The 21,040-nt window shown below is 40.2% G+C and overlaps 2 protein-coding genes across 4 annotated transcripts in view; both read left to right on the top strand.

Annotated features, from left to right (window-relative positions):
- The window catches only part of rock1 (Rho-associated, coiled-coil containing protein kinase 1), a 31,003-nt gene extending 21,072 nt beyond the window's left edge, over positions 1–9,931 (top strand). Inside the window, exons 17-33 of one of the 3 annotated variants that reach the window (XM_067606172.1) lie at positions 69–175; positions 405–555; positions 1,317–1,477; positions 1,567–1,751; positions 2,437–2,506; positions 2,597–2,700; positions 2,920–3,085; positions 3,207–3,300; positions 3,383–3,471; positions 3,580–3,771; positions 3,859–4,024; positions 5,770–5,840; positions 5,978–6,066; positions 6,220–6,298; positions 6,477–6,738; positions 7,373–7,580; positions 8,315–9,931. In XM_067606172.1, coding sequence (XP_067462273.1) covers positions 69–175; positions 405–555; positions 1,317–1,477; positions 1,567–1,751; positions 2,437–2,506; positions 2,597–2,700; positions 2,920–3,085; positions 3,207–3,300; positions 3,383–3,471; positions 3,580–3,771; positions 3,859–4,024; positions 5,770–5,840; positions 5,978–6,066; positions 6,220–6,298; positions 6,477–6,738; positions 7,373–7,580; positions 8,315–8,318 — 2,198 coding nt within the window. In that variant the 3' untranslated portion in view covers positions 8,319–9,931. Of the gene's footprint in view, positions 1–68; positions 176–404; positions 556–1,316; positions 1,478–1,566; positions 1,752–2,436; positions 2,507–2,596; positions 2,701–2,919; positions 3,086–3,206; positions 3,301–3,382; positions 3,472–3,579; positions 3,772–3,858; positions 4,025–4,653; positions 4,704–5,769; positions 5,841–5,977; positions 6,067–6,219; positions 6,299–6,476; positions 6,739–7,372; positions 7,581–7,842 lie in introns of those variants that run through there. The other 2 variants (XM_067606171.1, XR_010930956.1) reach the window with 2 other exon arrangements.
- Positions 9,932–12,877: 2,946 nt separating this feature from the next.
- On the top strand, positions 12,878–20,518 carry usp14 (ubiquitin specific peptidase 14 (tRNA-guanine transglycosylase)). The gene is made up of 16 exons (XM_067606170.1): positions 12,878–13,062; positions 13,909–14,054; positions 15,011–15,043; positions 15,160–15,264; positions 15,764–15,867; positions 16,014–16,072; positions 16,186–16,316; positions 16,427–16,507; positions 16,619–16,701; positions 16,896–17,010; positions 17,221–17,286; positions 17,400–17,492; positions 17,589–17,717; positions 17,843–17,903; positions 20,031–20,138; positions 20,263–20,518. The coding sequence occupies exons 1-16, from the start codon at positions 13,047–13,049 to the stop codon at positions 20,406–20,408; spliced, it is 1,476 nt and encodes a 491-aa protein (XP_067462271.1). The 5' UTR covers positions 12,878–13,046; the 3' UTR covers positions 20,409–20,518.
- The last annotated feature ends 522 nt before the right edge of the window (positions 20,519–21,040 follow it).

The following is a 21,040-nucleotide window of genomic DNA, read 5'->3' as shown; positions in this document are numbered from 1 at the left end:
CTTCATATTTTAACACCATGTTTATTTGTCTTAATCTTTATCTTGACTTTTTCATCTTCTCTTATCAGTGAGGATGACAGGGCTGCAAGAGGACAACAAAAGCTTGAAGCTCAACCTTTCTAAAGTAGAGGCCGAACGCAAACAGGCCCAAGAGAGAAGCAATAACCTGGAGAAGGTATGCGATCGGTTCCAGTAGTCATAATTGTTTACCAAGTGTGTGTGTGTGTGCATGTGCAAGACCTTCCAGTAGAGTGGTTTCTTACAGTATGCGCTATGAGCCCGATTTGTAATATAAACAACGGCAGGTCCGATGTGGGGTGGGGTGTAATATTTCTAACGCGGACAGTTGTGTGTTCAGTTTGCTTCATGTTGTTTTTCCCTGCTCGTCACCCCCTCCCCCACAGGAGAAGAACAACCTGGAGATAGACCTGAACTACAAACTGAAGACCCTGCAGGAGCGTCTGGAGCAAGAACAGACCGAACACAGGGTGACGCGGGCACAGCTCACCGACAAATATGAGTCTATTGAAGAAGCCAAATCAGCTGCCATGAATGGTATGCCCGTCCTATGTCAGAGCATGCCCTACTCCACCATTGTTCAACTCTGCTTTTTCCATTCGGTTAATAATGTTTTTCTTTCTTTCTAGGCATTATTGTACTTTGCCTTCTCATTTCCTTAATTTGCATCGCTTCTCCAACATTAGTTTATTTAACCTTTTCCTCACACCATCAGCCTCTTTCCTGCTCCGTCTTTCTTTTGTACTATCTCATCAGACTCACCTCCAGGGGGTTTTGGGTGGGAGGAATTTCTAGGAGTGTAAGCCAGTCAGCATGTCAGGACATTGTCTCGTTGCATATTAAAGCTGGACTGGAAAACAGTTTTTGCAATAGTGATGATCTGGCTAGATGATTTCTTACCTTTCACCTAGTGCATACTGGAATAGACTCAAGCCCTTGCGTGTCAGTTTTCTTTCATGGCAAAGCTTACTGATTTATAATTATGACAAATTGTGAGAAAAATGCGTCTTGGCTGGTTAATATCAGATTTTTACATGCATTTTTCTCCTTTTGTGAATTTAAAAGGTGCTACCAGCTTATAACTGTTTCTGAGACATTTTTTAAAATGATCTCAACACATCTTCATGTTTCTATTTCTCCATCCACACTTATATTATCGTATACTATGTGTTTAGTCAAGTAGAGGTTACTGAATATCAAGTGATCAACACATTCACATTCATTCATTTTGCTCGATACTCTGTCATTCGGCCGTAGAACAAAGAATTAACTCTTATTCCGTCTCTGTCCTCCCTCAGCTGTTCAGCAGAAGATGTCGGAGGAGAACGGAGCGAGGATGCGAGCGGAGAGCCGGGTAGTGGAGGTCGAGAAGCAGTGCTCGATGTTAGAGTTTGACCTCAAGCAGTCCGTGCAGAAGATGGAGCAGCTGATGAAGCAAAAGGAAAGGCTGGAAGACGAAGTGAGTAAAACCGCTTCCAGACACGGGAGACGTCTCAATCACTTTACCCGTAAAAAACTTCCTAAAACTCTTACACCTTCCTTCTCCAGGTGAAGAGTCTGCGGATACAGCTAGAACAGGATTCAAACAAGCGCGTCCAGGCCCAGAACGAGCTGAAGGGTCGCATGCAGGAGATCGACCGTCTCCGGTGTTCAGAGAAGCAGCTCAAACAGGAGATCAACACAGCACTAGAGAGTAAACGCTCCCTGGAGTTCCAGCTGGCACAGCTGACCAAGTGAGTGGTCTTCCTGCACTAGAATTTTACAATCAATCGATTACTTTTTGTTTTTTTTCATGTAAAAGTTACATCTTGTCCATCCAAGACTACACTACCTACCTCACAGGAGACATTGTCTGCATGTAATGTGAATAAAACAACCAGAATCGAAGTGAGAATAAACAGAATAAACACTTGTGTTATGTTTAAGAGACCAGGAAAATCTGAGGTTACTTATGCCATCCTGCCAGATTATTTTGACTCTAAAACAAACTGGCAGCTGCTCCAGCCAAGAGTTCTTATTTTCCGTTATTCCTTTACAGGCCAGTAATGCTCTTTGGAAGTCAAGGTGTCAATTGCTCTACAATTGCCTGCTATTTTCAAATAAGTACTATTATTCCAGCTTAAAGGGTGACTATGCCAAAGCTGCACTGCGACTGTGTTTACGCCACAGGATTAGGCTCCATCCACTCCAATGCTAATCCTCTGGCTAGCTCTGTAGCCAGTGCTGCTGGTTGTGATGCTAGTTTGCATTTTACTGTTGGGGCTTACTCAGAGGCTGGCTCTGTTTGCCTTGCTGAAATGATGTGTTGTTTTGAAAATGCTCAAACTTAAAAAAAAAATTAGCTAGATACATTGATTTAATGACTATGAAGTATCTAATGCATATGGTTGATTTTTTTTTTTTCCCTTTTTTTACCAGACAATACAGAGGTAACGAGGGACAGATGAGGGAACTTCAGGACCAGCTTGAGGCCGAACAGTATTTTTCTGTAAGTAAAAGTCTCCGTTCCCTTTACATCTCTGCCCTCCTTATTCAGTGTGAAAGCTACCCACTAAACTATCTGTCTTTCCTTCTTTAGACGCTTTACAAAACTCAGGTCAAGGAACTAAAAGAGGAGATCGAGGATAGGAACCGGCAGGTACAAGAGGCTCATAAAAAGGTGCAGGACTTGTGCAGTGAAAGGTAAGAGACTAAATATTATTTATACACATTGTAGCTAAGTAGAAGGACTCAAGTTTGTTACTCATATTTATAAATACCCAAATATTTATTAACCAGCTAAACTTTTTATGCCCTTTTTTATTTGTTTTTATTATGGCCTGCTGGGGGGAAAAAAAGCTGAAGTGACAAGGTTACAAGTTTTTAAACTAACCTATAAAATTTGTTGTATCCTGTACAAAGGGACTCCCTGTCTGCCCAGCTGGATCTGACTGTGACCAAGGCTGAGTCAGAGCAGCTTGCCCGGGCGCTTCAGGAGGAGCAGTACTTCGAGCTCAGCCAAGAGAACAAGAAGACAGTAACTAGACATAAGCAGGAGATCGGGGAGAAGGAGTCTACTATTGCACGAGTAAGCAAACCTAAAATGTCTCTCTGAAGCTAGTTTTGTACATTCAGTACGATGACCTTATTCGATATATTTTATTGTCTCAACTTTGAGTGGAAAAAGTGATATTCAAATTTCACTGCAGCTTGAGGAATCCAATAAAACTCTGACCAAAGATGTGGAGAACCTCAGCAAAGAGAAGTCCGAGTTGAACGAGAAGCTTCGTACTCAGGAAGAAGGTATTTCCTGTTGTGTACCTCCATGTGTCCCATCTCTATATAATTTGGCTTTCGTACAAGCTAACCCTCTTCTCCCTTTCAGAGTATACAGCTCAGAAGGAAGAAATTACAAATGCAATCAAGGCCAACTATGAGAAGGTCCTCAATACAGAGCGTACACTGAAGACTCAGGTAAAGATGCATCTTTTTTTTAGTTAGACATTATTTGCAAACACTGTTCATGCGAGTGGAGAACGGTGGCTGATGCTTTCCAACTGTTTACCCACCTCACTCCGTCAGGCGGTGAACAAGCTGGCAGAGATCATGAACCGCAAGGACATGAAGCTGGACCAGAAGAAGAAGGGCAGTACCGCTGACCTGCGAAAGAAAGAGAAGGAGAACCGCAAGCTTCAGCTGGATCTCAACCAGGAGAAGGAGAAGTTCAACCACATGGCCATTAAGTATCAGAAGGAGTTGAGCGAGATGCAGGCGGTGAGTTAACATCTCAGCAAAACGGTACGATCATTCTAGAGTTTTCCTTGTTTTTAACTCTAATCTTGAGTCTTTGCTTACCGACAGCAACTGGCTGAGGAGTGCACATATCGCAACGAGCTGCAGATGCAGCTGGACAGTAAGGAGAGCGATATCGAGCAGCTCCGGGAGAAACTCAACGACCTGCAACAGCGCATGGATAACTCTAGCGTCACCAGCTTGCAGACAGACGAGACAGACAGCAACATCGCAGGTAGGGTTATCGCAGGGGGCTAACTGGACACTGCTGTCCCTACTTTTACTATGCAAGGCAGTCACAACAAGTCTGCAGTTATAAAGTCTGAAAAAAGTTTTGAAATCAAATTTAGTAGCATATGAATAACATATGAATAGTCAGGGAGCGGAATTACAGTAATGTAGAAATATTGTATGAAATGTGCAAAATTATTTTAGGGGTCTTGAAATTATTGCTGTTTTGCCTTGTGGAGCCAGAAAGCAGCTCTCTAACACACACTCAAACTGTGTATGTCCAATATGTAGCATACAATTCATACTGTTTACCTGCTGGGTCTTAATTAAAGTAGGAGACAAATGTCAGAGAGCAGCGTTTGAAGTCCATGGTATTAAGATATTATAGCTATAGTGTTTAATTGACTATTAAACAGGTGCCTTTTGGTTTTACATAAGGAGAAAGCAGAGACAATCTCTTTTTAAAAAAAACAAACAACTGATTAACAATTGTTCAAAAATCATGATTTTAAACTCATGTTTTCCTCTAAACAAGCTCTAACACAAATATGAATATTTCTTGTTCTAGGTCTGTTTTCATGAATGCTGGTGTCTGTGGTTAAATCATTCTCTCTTTATTCCCCTCATGTCCAGTCGGTTCTCCTTGCTCTTCTTATCTTTGTAACTTCTATTCCTTTCTCTCTGTGAGTAACAAAGTGGACGAGCCCCGTTTGCCTGGCCTGTGCTGCAGCTGTCGTGTGTTTGTGTCTTTTTTTTTTTTTTTTTTTTTCTGGCCCCCAATTTTCTTAAGTATTCTTTTGCCAGAGGTGAGAAAACCATCTCTGTCGGGGGGAAATGCAACACTTTTGAAAGAAGCCTGATAAGAGTGGGAGGAGCAAGTAGCTTTCAAAATCTGACCAATGAAATTCAAACATAACATAAATGATGTTATATGATGATGCTTATTGTCAGGAGGTCAGCCCCAATGGTGAAGTAACCACACAAGATAAAAGGTTACCATCATACAACAGACTACACCCTGTGTGAGGTCTACCACAGCGCTCTCAACGCCTTTCAAAACGTGTCTCGAAACTGGAAAAAAAGACATTTTTAATTCATTGCACTGTGTGCTTCAAACACTTGTTACCGTTTTGTTGGCATGTTCACCTAGAAGTACTGCTCGTTTGGGCACGAAGACCTCCCTCACAATGACACATTTCAGTAGACAAAGCCCCTCTCTTAGTTCACCGTTCCCGTTTAGCTTGTGTTGTTTCAGCTGCATGCACTTTAGATATAATTTTAACACCGAATAATATCTACAGCCTACTGCACAGCTTTGTTTCTATGAAAGGAGTGAGTGATCAAGCTGTAATTGAAAGAAAATAAATACTAATTCTTACTGCAAAACTCTTATTACAGCGTTTTAAACTTAATTTGAAATGATAAAATCTTACATGCACTGTTAACATGCTGAAGTAAGGACTTACCCATGTCTAATGTTGTCCTCCTGCATGGAGAATCTGAACTCATCTCTTGTCACCTACTCCGGTGCAGTTACCCTAACGCTGGCAGGAACTCCCTGAAGGAGTTCACACTGTGTTTTGAAACAGTTACCCTATGACCTTTGTCACTTGACTTTTTGTTTTTTTGTTGTTTTTTTCCCCCCCAGTTGAGTTTGGATTTAATCACTGCATGGCCTTTTTTCCCACAGTGCCTTTTAAAACACAGGATGTATTTGTAACTATTTTTCACATCTGGGCTGCTTTTCAGAATCCAGATTGGAGGGTTGGCTGTCTATTCCTAACCGCGCTAATATCAAGCGATACGGATGGAAGAAGCAGGTATTTTCGTGTTTATTTTGTGTTTCCTTTGTTCACCTGCATTCTTGTTCAACTTTGTTATGCTGCCATAACACATGCAGCCAAACCCCTCGAGGGCAGTATCAGTCTTCCTCTCATTGTCTTTTCAATATTTGCAGTATGTGGTGGTGAGCAGCAAGAAGATTCTGTTCTACAACGATGAGCAGGATAAGGAACAGTCCAACCCTTCGATGGTACTAGATATCGAGTAAGTATTTCTCAATCAAAAATTTAGCTGCTGCAAGAAAAGGAGTCACCACAGAGGTCATGTTGCAGGTTTGCATGTTGTTGTGTTTACAGGTTTAGTAGTGCTGGTATGTTTTCTGGTATGTAATTGCAAATTTTGTGCCATCTTGTGCAGCAAACTGTTTCACGTCAGACCAGTCACACAGGGAGACGTGTACCGAGCTGAGACAGAAGAGATTCCAAGGATATTCCAGGTAGGAGGCTCCTTCCTGTCCCGGATTCTCTAGATTGACATATTTCTATCCAGCCTGGACTTCTGACGTCAAAACGTCAAGTCATATTCTGTGAATAAACATTTCCGCTCAGCTTGAGCAACACTTCTGCTAAGGCAGATTTTTTCTGACGATGTGCTCCCTTTCTGTCCGTATTTAGATCCTGTACGCCAACGAGGGAGAGTGCAGGAAGGAGGCGGACATGGAGACGGTCCCTCAGGGCGACAAGACCAACTGTCTCCCCCACAAAGGCCACGAGTTCATCCCCACGCTATATCACTTCCCTTCCAACTGCGAGGCATGCGCCAAGCCTTTGTGGCATGTCTTCAAGCCGCCTCCGGCCCTGGAGTGTCGCCGCTGCCACGTCAAGTGCCACAAGGACCACCTCGACAAAAAGGAGGACGTTATTGCTCCTTGCAAAGGTAACGTGTTAACAGTCCTGTCCTAAGAATGTGAGCCATCTATGTGAGAAACATGAGAATGAAAGAAAATTTCGTCGATAAATCAATTAGTCGATATTTATTGTTTTCCTCTCCTGTGGTTTTCTTAGTCTTCTATGACAGTAATTGTGATGGGCTTTGTTTTTTTTTTTTTTTTTTTTTTTTTTTTTACTATTTTCCTGACGTTTTATCGACCAAACAGGAAAATAATCGTCGGATTAACTGAATGAAAATCATCAGTTGCAGCCCTGCTATAAAGACTGCAGTCATAATTTGGTTGTGCAGCCTTGAAATAATCAAAAGAAAAAGCAAAAATGCCAAAAAAAAATTCTGGTTCGAGTTTCTCAAATGTGATGATTTGCTGTTTTTCTTTGTCATATATGACAAATAATTGAATATCATCAGGATTTGGAGTGTTACTAAGAAAAAACAACAAGTTGTGAATAAACATTTCTTAGACTAAACGACTACTCAAGAAAATAATCATCAGATGAATCAATAATGAAAATAATGGTTAATTGCAGCCCTACTTGAAATGCAAGTTAGTTTACGGTCATATTTGTCTGTTTGAGTTCATTCTTGATCTGCAACACATTCTGCTACATCCCCTCCACAGTAAACTACGATGTGACCTCTGCCCGGGACATGCTCCTGCTGGCTCTGACCCAAGATGAGCAGAAGAAATGGATTGGCCACCTTGGAAAGAAGATTCCTAAGACCCCACCATCCACATTTTCAAGAGCCTCACCTCGTACTATGTCCACTCGCTCCGGACCGAACCAGTCCTTCCGCAAGAACCCTAAAAGCAATACAGGAAAGCTGAGGTAACTTGACAATTCGGGACTAATTATTTGCTAAGTTTTTTTCTTTTACTGTGATTTTGTATTAATATATTTTTCCCCAAACACTATAATGTTCAAATGGCTATAGATAAGTGCATGACATATAATAAGGCACGGTTTAGAATACTATTTAAAGGAGTAAGTGAGGGTGTGCTGAAGTCAGAAGTCTTATTTTATCCCATGTGGTGGGCTGAGATGTGGTCAAGTCAGTCACATGACCTGCTGTTTGTCTCCTGTGTTGTAGCAGAGCGCAGTCCAGCCTCCAAGCAGCAGACACAACATCCAGCACTTGTTGACAGGAACTTCTTCAGAAAGTGTTGATGTTTTTTTTAGACTTTGTCTACAGATTTAAACTCGTCTATTTATTAATTGTGTTCCTGGGTGTTTCTAACACGAGACACTTCTTGGTTGGTTGGTTGACTCCTGGGCTCTTTTCCAGTTGACACTTGGGATTCTTGTTTTTCTAATTGGCACTAATAATGTGTTGTTGGGTTCAGTAACTAACTTATGGACTTACTAGACAACCCTGCTTAGAATTTGGTCCACTTAAAGGATTTTTATATCACCTGTCAAACATGATGCAAAGGTGTTAATGGTGTTGCATTGTCTGTAAACCAGCATTCCTGTTGTATGTTGACTTAAAATGGGCTACTAACCAAGGTAAACATAATTTTGTCCTTCTTTTACTGGACACCTGTCTCTGTTCTTTCTTTCAGCTAACCGTCTGAACCATTGGATTCTTTTCTGGACTCTATACTTTCCCTCCTCCCCCCTTCCTCATCCTCAAAAAAAAATGGAGAAACTTGTATTACGTAGAAAATTCGGTAAAAAAAAAAAAAAAAAGAAGAAAATATCAGAAAATAACCAGCGCTGGAAAATTACAAAACATGTCAGACACAAGGCATCATGGACATTAAGAGGCGTGATACCCCTCCCCCCCACCTCCTCAGCCCTCTCACATCCTCGAGATAAAACATCCATCTACACAAAGTTGCAGCTCTCCATTTCTACCAGAAGATGGCACAGTCGTCTTGAAAGATGGACAGAGGAGAGATGGAGGGACTCATGTTATGGAGGCATTCTGTGTTTCATATCATTTGACAGTTCTGATGGAAATCGGAAGGTAAAAGGGGGTTTTGCTGGGACTTCTGCAAGTATGTGTTCAGTTAAAGGTACTGTCATACAGGGATTGCAGATCTGCAGTGAGTGGTTGTGTCTCAGGGGTGGAAAAATGAATATCTATTTTGTAATTTTCTCTCCCCTTCTGACAGAGACTCAAGTTAAATGTAAGCATACTTCTGTTTTCAGCTAACAAAAATGACTGATGCCTTCATCAAATGTCTCTGGCCTTTTTGCCTTTATTCTTATTATTCAGCAAGTCAGTTATCAGGGTTGGGACAGAGTATTGGGACATGAGTATTAGATGTTTTGAGTATTGAGTGAGGAGCATGCAAGATCATCATTTAAATCTATGCATTATTTTTATTATTATAATTATTTTTATTGCTCCAAGCCATACGGAAACCTCCATTGTAATGGCATATAGGAGTGCTAAAACTTAATTGACTTTTTTTCTGTTTATTTGGTACATTGTCTCTGTAATATTATTTTCTTGTATTGTTTTTTTTTTTTTCTTTTTGTAATGTATTGCCTTACATTGATTCATAGATAAATGGTTCAAAAGGAAAACATTAAGTTAACAAATGTAAAACTGCACTGTTTGAATTGTAAATTATTTGTAGAAGACTAAACAGGTGTAGCATTTGGCCCACCTAGTGCCTTAATGTTTGGATATTGATTTTACTGCCATATCTGTTTTTGTTTTTTTTTCTTTCTCCAAAACAAGACAAATCTTAACTCTTCCAGCATTTATTTTTTAAGAAATCGCCACACATTCGTGGTTTTATCGAAACTTACTTTCTGTGGTTTGAGTATATAAAATATATATATTAGATTACCTCTTTATGGACACATTGCAATAGAGTTAGAGTGTAAAAACAAAGTCCCCAGACTCAGTTCATATCATTTGACAAATTTCGGGATGGTGTACCTTAAAGCGAGGCCTACCTGTGTCAATGATTGTCTGTTAACAATTACAAGTTGTTTCTCTAACACGGTAATGTCCCGTTAATGCAAACCCCCCCACAGTGTATATAATGAGAGAGACATAAGGATTATGGAATACCTCCGCAATCTTTTTATTTGTAACTTTTTTGTTCAGTTAAAAAAAAGCACTGGAACTATGATCTACTCTTGTCTTGGATAATTTGCATGGTTAATTGCATTGGAGTCCGCACTGATAGATATGTCAATAAACATATCTTTATCATTCATTGTATGCTCAGTTTTTATTACAGATTGTACATCATGACTTTATTTTGATCAGGCTAAACATGGATGCATCACATCTCAGGGCTGGATTACCAACTTGGCTAAGTTGTCAAGTGTCCCAGATCCCCATAAGTTCAGGGGCACCAGACCTACTGTGTGTAAGCTTTTTTGCGCTAATTTAATTTTGTATGGGAATATGCAATGTATATCAAGTAACTTTACATAAAGGTTTTAAGGAGGATTATTCTTCTCTAATCTTTAAGCCCTGTCTGAAGACAGGGCCCTTTGTCAAAATGTAGTTTTAAGACCTTCATTATTGCACATTTGTTCATATGTGTTACATATTTCTAAATAAAAATGTGTGTGTAATCAAATTACCACACATAATATCCCAGCATAGAAAAATTGCACAACTGTACTGTATATACTGTACTGGGAGGAACAGGGTCTTATTGGGAGGCTCCTCACAGGTTAATTCATCTCCGTGGTGCACAGAAATAAAAAGACTCAGCTGGGTTTTTTATATTGTGGTTGGAAAACTATCACCTGTCCTGAGTGTTGTAGACAAAGTAAAAAAAATAAAAACGCAGGTTCAAACCTTTTTGCGCTCAACAGAAGGAAGCAATTCAGTTGGCCAGAATTAGACGCAAACAACAACGAGCGGGTTTCAGGCTTCACAAAGGTGAGCAAAGTCACTTCAGCTAGTTTAATACTGTTTAACGAAGGAATGAGACCAATCACACACTTGTTTCATCATCACAAAACCTGCAGCATGTCAATAATTGCACACTCAAAGTTCCGCCATTCGTCCCCCCCTTCATCGGAGTTGAACAGTGTATATGTTCAGGAGGTGCAGGACGTCTTCAGTGAGTTTAATTGGTATTTCTCAAAAGCATCCTGAGTTATGAGCTAATAGGCCACGCCCACTTGCACCAATCAATATGGCACTTCAGATTTTGGTTAATACCATGGTTTATACTTGCCCTCAGAGCGTTCACACCAATTTTGGGGAAATTCTGTCCATCGGGTTTTCCTATTCCCTATCATGGACTGAAGTTATGTTCCAAGTAGGGATGTACTAAGAGCTCAGTATTTGTATCTATATTTGTATTTGTCTTAAAGTGGAAATAGGTGTATAAACCCAGTTTCTGATTTTATTACACTTTTAATTTTAGGATATTAAAGTGTTACAATAAATGTTCATGAATAAACTACCTTACAAAGGAGGTCCCCACACCAGGTCTCAAACTCGTCTCCCAGATCGTAGACGACTGTGCTGACTACTGAGCTAAAACAACATGCATCGCAGATGTGCGGACAGACCTCTACTTATTTATACACCCATAACACAGAGACAGCACAGTGTGTAATGTGTAGGGAAGAACTTCAAAGGCGGTTCTTGCTTTGCACTTTTAATTTATTGCCTATTTTTTACAACCTAACTTTGTGGAAAGGAGAAGGGGAACAGGTTATGGAGTGTCCCTTGAGAGCACTTTGCATGTGTCAGTAGCTCAGCTTTATCTCTGAAGAACACCCCCAACTTTGGGAGTGATAAGGATGATGCAAATAAGGAAATGTGCATCATGTAGCAGGTGGATGTGACTCCCTTTTTTGAGACCTGCTGATAGACATAACAGTGGAGCAGAGGAGAGAGACTGAGATAGCAATGTAACTGCCCTGCGCGCTGGTATTTGACATGTTTTTTTTCTTCCTGAAAACAAATAATCTTAAAAATATTTGTATGAAATAAATATTTGTAAAAATCCCACTATTTGTGCTTTGCTGAATAACATATTTGGATTTGGGCACACCCCTAGTCACAAAGATTTATGATGAGTGGACAAATGGTTAATGAGTTATGGCCAGTATTCTCTAAGCCCTGCCCTTTGTGAAGATATTTTGGTTGGTGACGGCCATGTTTTTCGACTGAGGCTGCTCATTTATAATAGAAATGTGTATTTCAGTCCTGCAATGCTGTATACCCTATATGTACAGATGGGTGAAAAATTAAAGGAAAAACCGATACAGGCCAGAATGCTTGACTCCTACAGTGAGGGGATCTGGTACATCTATTATGCTTTGGGGGGCATTTTGCTGGCATGGTTTGGGTCTACTTGTCCCCTTAGAAGGAAGGGTCACTGCAAATCAATACAAAGTTGTTCTGAGTCATCGCCTTTATCCTATGATGAAACATTTCTATCCTGATGGGAGTGGTGTCTTCCAGGATGACAATGCCCCAATTCACAGGGCACAAGGGGCCACTGAATGGTTTGATGAGTATGAAAATTATGTGAATCATATGTTATGGCCTTCACAGTCTCCAGATCTCAACCCAATTGAACATCTATGAGAGATTTTGGACTGACGTGTTAGACAGCGCTCTCCACCACCATCATCAAAACACCAAATTAGGGAATATCTTTTGGAAGAATGATATTCATCCCTCCAATGGAGTTCAGAAACTTGTAGAATCAATGCCCAGGCTGAGGCACACCATTATGGTCCAAGAGGCTTTTTCTGTAGAGCACATTGAACTGGACTTGTGTGAGAAATTTCAAGTCAATCAGACATAGGTTGTGTGGCCTTTCTAAAATTGAATTTTTGGGCCTTAATTACAGCGCCACCATCTGGCCGATTGGGCTTATATTTCTGGGGAAGCACATGCACATAATTTCCAGTTATTGGGCCATGTTTCATGGTTTTTGCTCATTCCAGCTCATGGCAATTTGAGCCGCAGCAGAAGACAAATAATAAGAATAAGAATAAGAATAAGAATACGAATACGAATAAGAATAAGAATAAGAATAAGAATAATTATCTAGCACAAATACAGAGGGGTTCTGTCCCTTTGAGATTTGAACCCTAAAAATAGCTCTGCCTCTCATAAATTTTGTGTCTGTAAATGAGCTGAGCAGGGAGAATCAGGGTGTGTATAGTCTGGCTGCATCAGGATGACTAGCAGATGTCGGAGCGCATCGATAAGTTCTCAGCGTGTTGTTGCAGCGTCATTCTGTTTGAATGAAGTTCAGATTGAGAACTAGCCAACTCTTCATTCGCGCCCCGGTGGACTGAAACAGGAAAAAACAAAGGAGTTGAGGAAATAAAAGGTTGCCAAATATGCCGGTGTTTACAGGTAAGGTGATATTTTAATACAACAAATTCACTGCCATGGAGAAATGTGACAAAAACACGAAGCTTTACACGTGTTTTAGTGAAGCAGCGTAAATTACATTTTAGCGTGTTAGCTTAGTTAGCTTTAGCATAATATGCAGTTAGCTCTCTCAGCCTTGTTAGGCCACTGGTGGAGCTATTACAAAAACACAATATTTAGAGACAGTGAAACACGCAAAACTGATACACTGCTTTAAATGTGTCACTGTTGGTTGTAGGATTTTAAGGTGTGTTTTTTTTCCGAGCTGGCTGCGTAACGCTAACTGGCGTCTGACATAAACCAGAAAGCAGCTACTGTCGCTAACTGTCAGCTAGCTGGGTTAGCCGAGTAACAGTTTGTAGCAAAGACGGTTTAACTGCTTATTTAAAAGCCACTGTTTGTCAACTTTACGCATTTAATATAGTCGTATCCGTTTCAGTTTGAGCTATTTGCATGTCTAAATATGTATAAGTATTGAAAAGCACTGAATCACTGCCTCTACTAGCACGGCTATCAAAGCTAGCCAAATCATGAGTGTACACTTCCTAAGCTTTTTTTTTAACAGTTGCAGCTAGTTGGGCACCAAAAATGTATATAGGACATGCATTTGTCGTTTTAGCATGACAGTACTGTGACGAATCAGTTGTTTAAACTCAGCAGCCAAACAACTGGATGTATGTTATTATCCTGCACTTTAGCTCGACAGTCAGTTGGACTGTCTGATAGCTGACTAGATGCTGTGTCATACATGGCAGCAGTTTGTTAATGTTTGTCACAACCTGGGAGGCTAACACATGATCCTGTACTGTTTTTTTTTTAATCTTTCAGTAAATGTGAAATGGGGCAAAGAGAAGTTTGATGCTGTAGAGCTGAACACTGAGGAGCCACCCATGGTTTTCAAGGCTCAGCTCTTCGCTCTGACAGGAGTCCAGCCAGACAGACAGAAGGTCATGGTGAAGGGAGGCACTCTGAAGGTACTCATGTAAACAAGTGCATGTCAACAAATCATTGCACTTTAGGTTCTGTGTTACTGAGGGGTTGTGTCGATTTTTCTATTTCGTGATGGGATCGTCAGCAAATCCAATGAAAAAGACCAAAATCAATAATGAATTGTTCTAACAAATATTGTCTACGTAGCCTGAGCCCAGAAACAGCATATTCCTCTGTGCTATTGTCCAAAAACGATTTAAAACATTTCAGTGAGTCACACTGTTGCACCGTGTGACATTTTCCTTCATCAGGATGTACGTGGACATTGTATGCATGGACTACCTGAAAGCAGATGTGTATTTCAGTATGTGGCGTCAAACTGTGGAGTTCAAATGTTTAAAGAAATAATAATTAGACAGTATGAAGTTGACAGGTAATGGCTCTCCTTAGTTGGTGAATTATAGTATATGGCATTTGATGTTGTTTATCTGTTATTGACATACCCATCTGTTTCTATTGTTTATGTTTTGAGTAAGGTGCAGGCAAAATAAGATTTTCTTCTCCCCGCTCCTTTTCGGTCATGGAATGTGTACAAAGAAATTGAGTTGTTTTGTTTGGGAATCACGTTTTCTTTTCTGGAGCTGCGCATTAATTATAATTTATTTTGGCATCCTAATTAGTCAGTTGAGCACCAAATGTGGATTAATCTACAGATGAGAATATTCCCAGACAAATGCAGTATGAGTAGTTTTTGCTAAAAACGTCTGTGCCTAGCTATCATTAAAAAAGCCTTATTTTAATATATATATTTGTGGCCCTTTTTTAAATTCTACATTTTTAGTTGGAATAAAAGGGATTGGGGCTGAAAGACAGCCTAATGCATTTTTGGCTTTGGTCTTTTCATGGGATTTGTTATGTAACATACAGGAAAAACACCTGCCTTACCCTTTTTAACAGTTTTTTTTTTCTGGATCTAATCAGTGTCTCATCTCCATTTTAGGACGATGAATGGGGGAACATTAAACTGAAAAATGTGAGTATTTTAAGCCTAGTTTGGAGTCATATAAAGAGAAGTTCTTTGTTTAGAGAGCTATACCAACAGTTAGAGCAAATGTGTTTGTGATTTGCTGTGTATTTCTGTTCTTTAAGGGGATGACTCTGCTGATGATGGGTTCAGCAGATGCCCTGCCTGAGGAGCCTGCTGTCAGGCCCATGTTTGTAGAGGACATGACTGAGGAGCAGCTGGCCTCAGCGGTGAGTAAGCCTGAAAATTACCAGCATGTCTAAAACAAATATGGTGATTGTTGCTTTCCGTGCTGACGTGGCCACTTCCACCTGGTTTCCTCAATGTGATGTTTACCAAGTAGAAAACCTAATAAGTTAAATATACAATATATCTCCCTTCTAAGTTTTTTAGAAGCATTTGTGTGGCTCAGAGAGAAATTAGGCTGCAGCCAGCAAGGTGTCACGAATTTATGCCAGTGTTTACATTTTTTTTTACTGAGGAGGAAGAGTGCACCAATCACAAGGTGCAATATCAATTACAAACTGCTGTGTCACTTGATACTGTGCTGATGTTTGGTCTACAGATTCCTCTCAGTTAGGATATTGTCAGCTCCTTATTGCAGAGTTGTGTTTTAAAGGGGATGAGAGTAGCTGATTGGAGTGCCAGTGATGATGCCAGCTTTTTTGATGGAGCACTTGAATCTGTTACTTGCAACCTGGAACTTACCCAACCCTTCGTCATTTTCAGATGGAGCTACCTTGTGGGCTGACAAACTTGGGCAACACCTGTTACATGAACGCCACAGTGCAGTGTCTGCGCTCTGTGCCAGAGCTCAAAACTGCTCTCAGAAGGTGGGTTTTTCCTGCTAATATTAGGTCTTAGCATACAATAAATATGTTATGATGGTCTATACTTAAATGATTTACTTTCCCTGCTTTTTGTATTACATTGTGTTTGTGGCTTTGGTCCAGCTGAAATCATCTGTCTCCCTCTACAGGTACTCAGGTGCTCTGCGATCTTCAGGAGCAAATGCACCATCACAGTACATCACAGCAGGTATGTGGAATAATGGACTGATGCTGAAATCATACAGTCTTAAATTATATGTCTTAAACTTGCTATTACTATTGCATGCAAAAACTAACGCGCATGTATCCTTGCACCCTCAGCCCTTCGTGACTTATATGAGACCATGGACAAGACTTCGTCCAGCCTCCCACCCATTATTTTGCTGCAGTTCCTTCACATGGCCTTTCCACAGTTTGCTGAGAAGGGAGATCAGGGACAGTACCTCCAGCAGGTAAGCAACTCTTCACTGCAATACGCACCTTACAGATTTAACAACGACTTTGAATGAAATGTCAACTCAACATCTCACATCTTGGTTTGCTTATTTTCTTGTTCTCTCAGGATGCCAATGAGTGCTGGCTGCAGATGATGAGAGTTCTTCAGCAAAAGTTGGAGCCACTAGAGCCAGAGACTCCCATGGAGGTAAACCCTAATGTTCTTTTTTTAAACTTGTTTTATAATGAAAGGATGATTATGTATCTGATAAGTTGAGGAAAAATAATATACTCCATTTTTTCTTTTTGTCTTGTTTAGACTGACTCTGAGAGCGGAGCTGCCTCCGCCTCTGCGAAGAAGAATTTCATCGACCAGTATTTCGGCGTAGAATTTGAAACTACGTATCCTTGCAGCATGTGTTTGTTAATTGCATCTCTCTACTTTTTATTTTTTGTTTGAATAGTAGGGACTGACTCTAAATATTTAAGTCACAGAGAGCAATTTGCAGTGCCATAGTTGTGTTCAAATGACCCAGTGAAGGTCTCCCAGCAGTGTGGCGTAACTCTGCCAAGTTTTTCTTAACTCTTCTGTTAAGTATGAAATGCACAGAGTCCGAGGAGGAGGAGCCAATCAAGGGCAAAGAAAGCCAGCTCCAGCTCAGTTGCTTCATCAACCAAGAAGTCAAATACCTTGCAACAGGACTAAGGCTAGTATGTATCAGACCAAAAAAAAGTATTTTCTTCAGGCAGAGGACTTAATAAGCTGTCAAGCACCTTTAGGTTTCTCGGATATTTAAAACTATACTTGGATGCTTGTCCAGGTCAAGTCTGAGTGAACATATGAACAACTGGCACATGGTTAGTTTGTCTCCATAGCAACAGGGATCTAATCATGTCTCTGCCTTTTTTTTCTCTCTCCAGAGACTGCAGGAAGAAATAACAAAAATGTCTCCATCCTTGGAGAGAAATGCTCTGTACATAAAATCTGTAAGTTTTTTTCCCCCGTAACTTCTCTTGCACAACTAAAAGAAATGGTCCATCTACTGCTAAAATTGCAAACTTCTGTTTAAAATTTTTTCTTCTCCTTTACTTCCCGCCAGTCAAAACTCAGCCGTCTCCCTGCCTACTTGACTGTTCAGATGGTCCGTTTTTTCTACAAAGAGAAAGAGTCTGTCAATGCAAAAGTCCTTAAGGTTTGTTTTGAGCCCCCGTCATTTCTCATTTGTACCAAGGTTCATTTTAAAAGGTCGCTGGATGCTTAGTCTAAAACAACATTGTCCATATTATAGGATGTCAAGTTCCCACTCATGCTGGATGTCTATGAGCTGTGCACCCCAGAGCTCCAGGAGAAAATGCTGCCAGTCAGGTCAAAGTTTAAGGAGATCGAGGACATGAAGCTAGAGAAACAGCAGCAGAAGGTAACACTGATCTATAGTTGTTTTTTTCTTTTGCAGTATACAAGCTCCCATGTGGATGTTTAGTATAATTTACATTTCTGTACAACAACTCACTTTTTTCTTTTTCTTTTTTTTAAATTGTATAGCCGGTGAAAAAGCCAGGTGCAGTGAAAGAGGTGAAGCACGAGCCTTTCTCATTCCCTGAAGGTATGTTGTTGCATGTCACTGACATCCACCACACACTTAAGCACTTTCTAAAAGATCTGTCATCTTTTTTTCATAACTGGCTAAATGTAAAATGCGATGATATATTTTAACATCAACAGTAGAGATTGTTAGAAGCAAATTCATTTTCTCTCTCTAAAGTATGAAAAGTCAACATCAGGGGCCAGATGCATAAACCATGCATACGCCATTTCCTGCACACAACCTGGTATTTATAAACACAGAATGTGTGCACCTCTCACATTCTTCAGACCAGGCGTACACATGTTTTTCTAAAGTGAACTGAGGGCGATGTGATGTGTTAGAGATGAAGTTTAAGCTAAAAGGTGGAATGTTTTAGTAAAACATTGTTTAGGTTGATGACCAGCTGCGGTGATTGCAGTGTGATTGTTTTTTGTGTTTACACAGAGATTTGTAAAATGCCAATCAAAGGTGCATTTATTAAGGTGACATTGATTAATTACTTTGTGTGATTCATTTTATCATTCTTTGAATTTACACAAGAGTCAACATTTCATTTTGCTGTTAATATTTTTTATTTTATGCTTAGTTGTGTTACACTTTGTAAAGTCGGTTTAGATATGAGTGCTGCAAACTATGATTACATTACTGAGATATCACTGTTGACGATGGTTTACAGTCCATGTGATGAATTAACGATATGGACGCTATGAAGAGCTACACAGCTGTTCTTAACGGTTGTCCATAATGACAGCTGTTCTGCTGTTTGAGAACCTCGCCAGTGCAACACAATCAGTGAAACAGCACTTTTATTCCCAGTTTCTTTCATTGACAGCTGTACAGACTGGTGCGGCAGACCATCATGTTGATATGGAAACAGCTAGTTCAGGGCGTTTCTTCATCCATTAATGGCTAATTGTGGAAGTGAAAATGAGGCTTGTGCACGTGCGCCCAGTTCCTAAATGACTGAGATGTACAAAACAGAACCATCTGAACGCACAGCCTCATAAATTTGACAAAAAGAATGCATACGCATATTTCTGGCTTTGTGCGTTCACACAGTTTTAGTCATGAAAATCCAGGTTTTTATGCATTTGGCACCAGGTTTTTATCAGTTCTCCAGATCCATGAAACGGCTTGTGTTTAGATCTTAGCATTTGTAACCAATGTCTAACAGCAATTCATTGATAAATATATCGTAGAAAAAGCAGAAAGCAATTTTCTCCTGTCAGAGTGGCCTCAATATCTACAGCCAAAGACAGAATTTTGCATAAGGTTGAAATTCATGCTCTTATTGTGATAATATTATTGCTCTTTGTACCTACATAAACTAAATGCAAAAATCCAAATCTGTGTCTGAATACACCTAAATACAACAAAAACAAATAGATTGCTTAAAGGAAGACTATGCAGGATTTTCCTAAAAAAATAATGTATCGACTCACACAAAATAATCCCTCTCAATCATCACTTATGACCCGCTAGAAGTGTTTGGCAGTGTATTTATCTGCAGAGACTCTGCCCTCTGCCTGTATTTTCTTATTGTCTTGTTATTTTGCTGTGTTGGGGGCGCTTCTGGGCTTCGACCTTTGGGCAGTGGGTGTGTAGCCCCCAGCCAATAACAGCGCACAGGGTGTGAGGTCAGGACTCGTAGTGTAGCGACCAGGTTACATCGATGTCTCCGTTGCTGTCCTCTGGGTGGGGCTGAACTACACTCACGCAGAGCAGAGAGGCTATAGCAGACAGGATGAAGCTCTACATTCACACAAATGGTTGAACGGTTCACGGTTGTGTGAGCATGTTTATTTCTGCTTTAGAACGTAACTGCTGTGAAACAATCAGAAAATAATGTTTTATTTATCTGATTCATGGCTTTGTTCTCGCCAGTGCCGCTGGCTCTCTTCATTAAGTCTCACTCAACCACCACTGCTATCTACTATTTTAATAATCGAATCATCGTGAGTCACTTTTTTTTAAGGAAGAAGAAAAAAAAATTGCGGTTGCAGGTCCTCAAGTGTGAGGATTTGAAATTTTAATGTGTCATACATGATAGCAAACTGAATATCTTTGGATTTTGGATTGTTGGTTGGACAAAACAAGACATTTGAAGATTTTTGAAGGAATTATAACACCCTTTTTTCCCTGCAGACCTTGGTTCCAACAACAGCGGCTACTACGACCTGCAAGGCGTGCTGACACATCAAGGCCGCTCTAGCTCATCAGGTCACTATGTAGGATGGGTCAAAAGGAAAGAAGGTAACTACAGTTGTCTCACATTATTAGGCATATTAGCATTGTGTCAGGACCTGATTGCATTGTGTCATGACAGATGTTCAGGAACTTAATGTTTCCTCTCTTCCCTTTGATTTCTCTTTGACAGATGAGTGGGTCAAGTTTGATGATGACAAGGTGAGTGTGGTGTCTCCAGAGGATATCCTGCGACTGTCTGGCGGCGGAGACTGGCATATAGCATACGTTCTACTGTACGGCCCCCGGCGGCTGGAAATACTTGAAGAGGAACAGTAGCTGTGGAAGATTTCCTAGAAGACAAAGACGTCATCCAACACACATACAAATTGCCATTTCCAAGCACTGTCTGCATAGATGTGCAATAAAACTGGTGTCTTTAAAAATTTGATGACCTTAATTTTTTTTTTGTTTGTTTTTTGTAACCAACATGGATGCTTGTAAATCAATCTGTCAAATGGTGTTAAATATTCAACAATAGTGGGCTTTGAAAATGGAGATATGACGAGAAGCAATCTCTGGACTGGATCCTTGAAAGAGGTTTTTAAGTCTAGCTCTGCAGTTTCAGTAAATGTTTTATACACATTGTATATTTTTTAAAGCCTTTGATAAGGTGCTCATATCATTAAAGCAAAGTATTTCTCTTTAGTCACGTATTCAACTTATAAAAAAAAAATGCCTAGCCAAGCTTTTGTCCTTGACATTCTGGCTTGTATCTTCTCAGATGTATTATGGAGATTTCCACTTAACACTGTAAAGACTTGCCCTTGTTCACCTGTTGGACTTCTGGGAAATTTGGGTTCAATCTCAGGTCTTTTGTTAAGTGCTTGGCTTGCACCATCTCCTGGAATTGTTCTCTAATGTATCGACAGATGAGAAAACTTCACTAATGCTCTTTTGAGGGAAGTGTG

This window comes from Thunnus thynnus, chromosome 12 (assembly GCF_963924715.1).
Source record: "Thunnus thynnus chromosome 12, fThuThy2.1, whole genome shotgun sequence".
NCBI lineage: Eukaryota > Metazoa > Chordata > Actinopteri > Scombriformes > Scombridae > Thunnus > Thunnus thynnus.
Note: the sequence above shows the minus strand (reverse complement) of the source record. Positions and strands in the feature narration are given on the sequence as shown.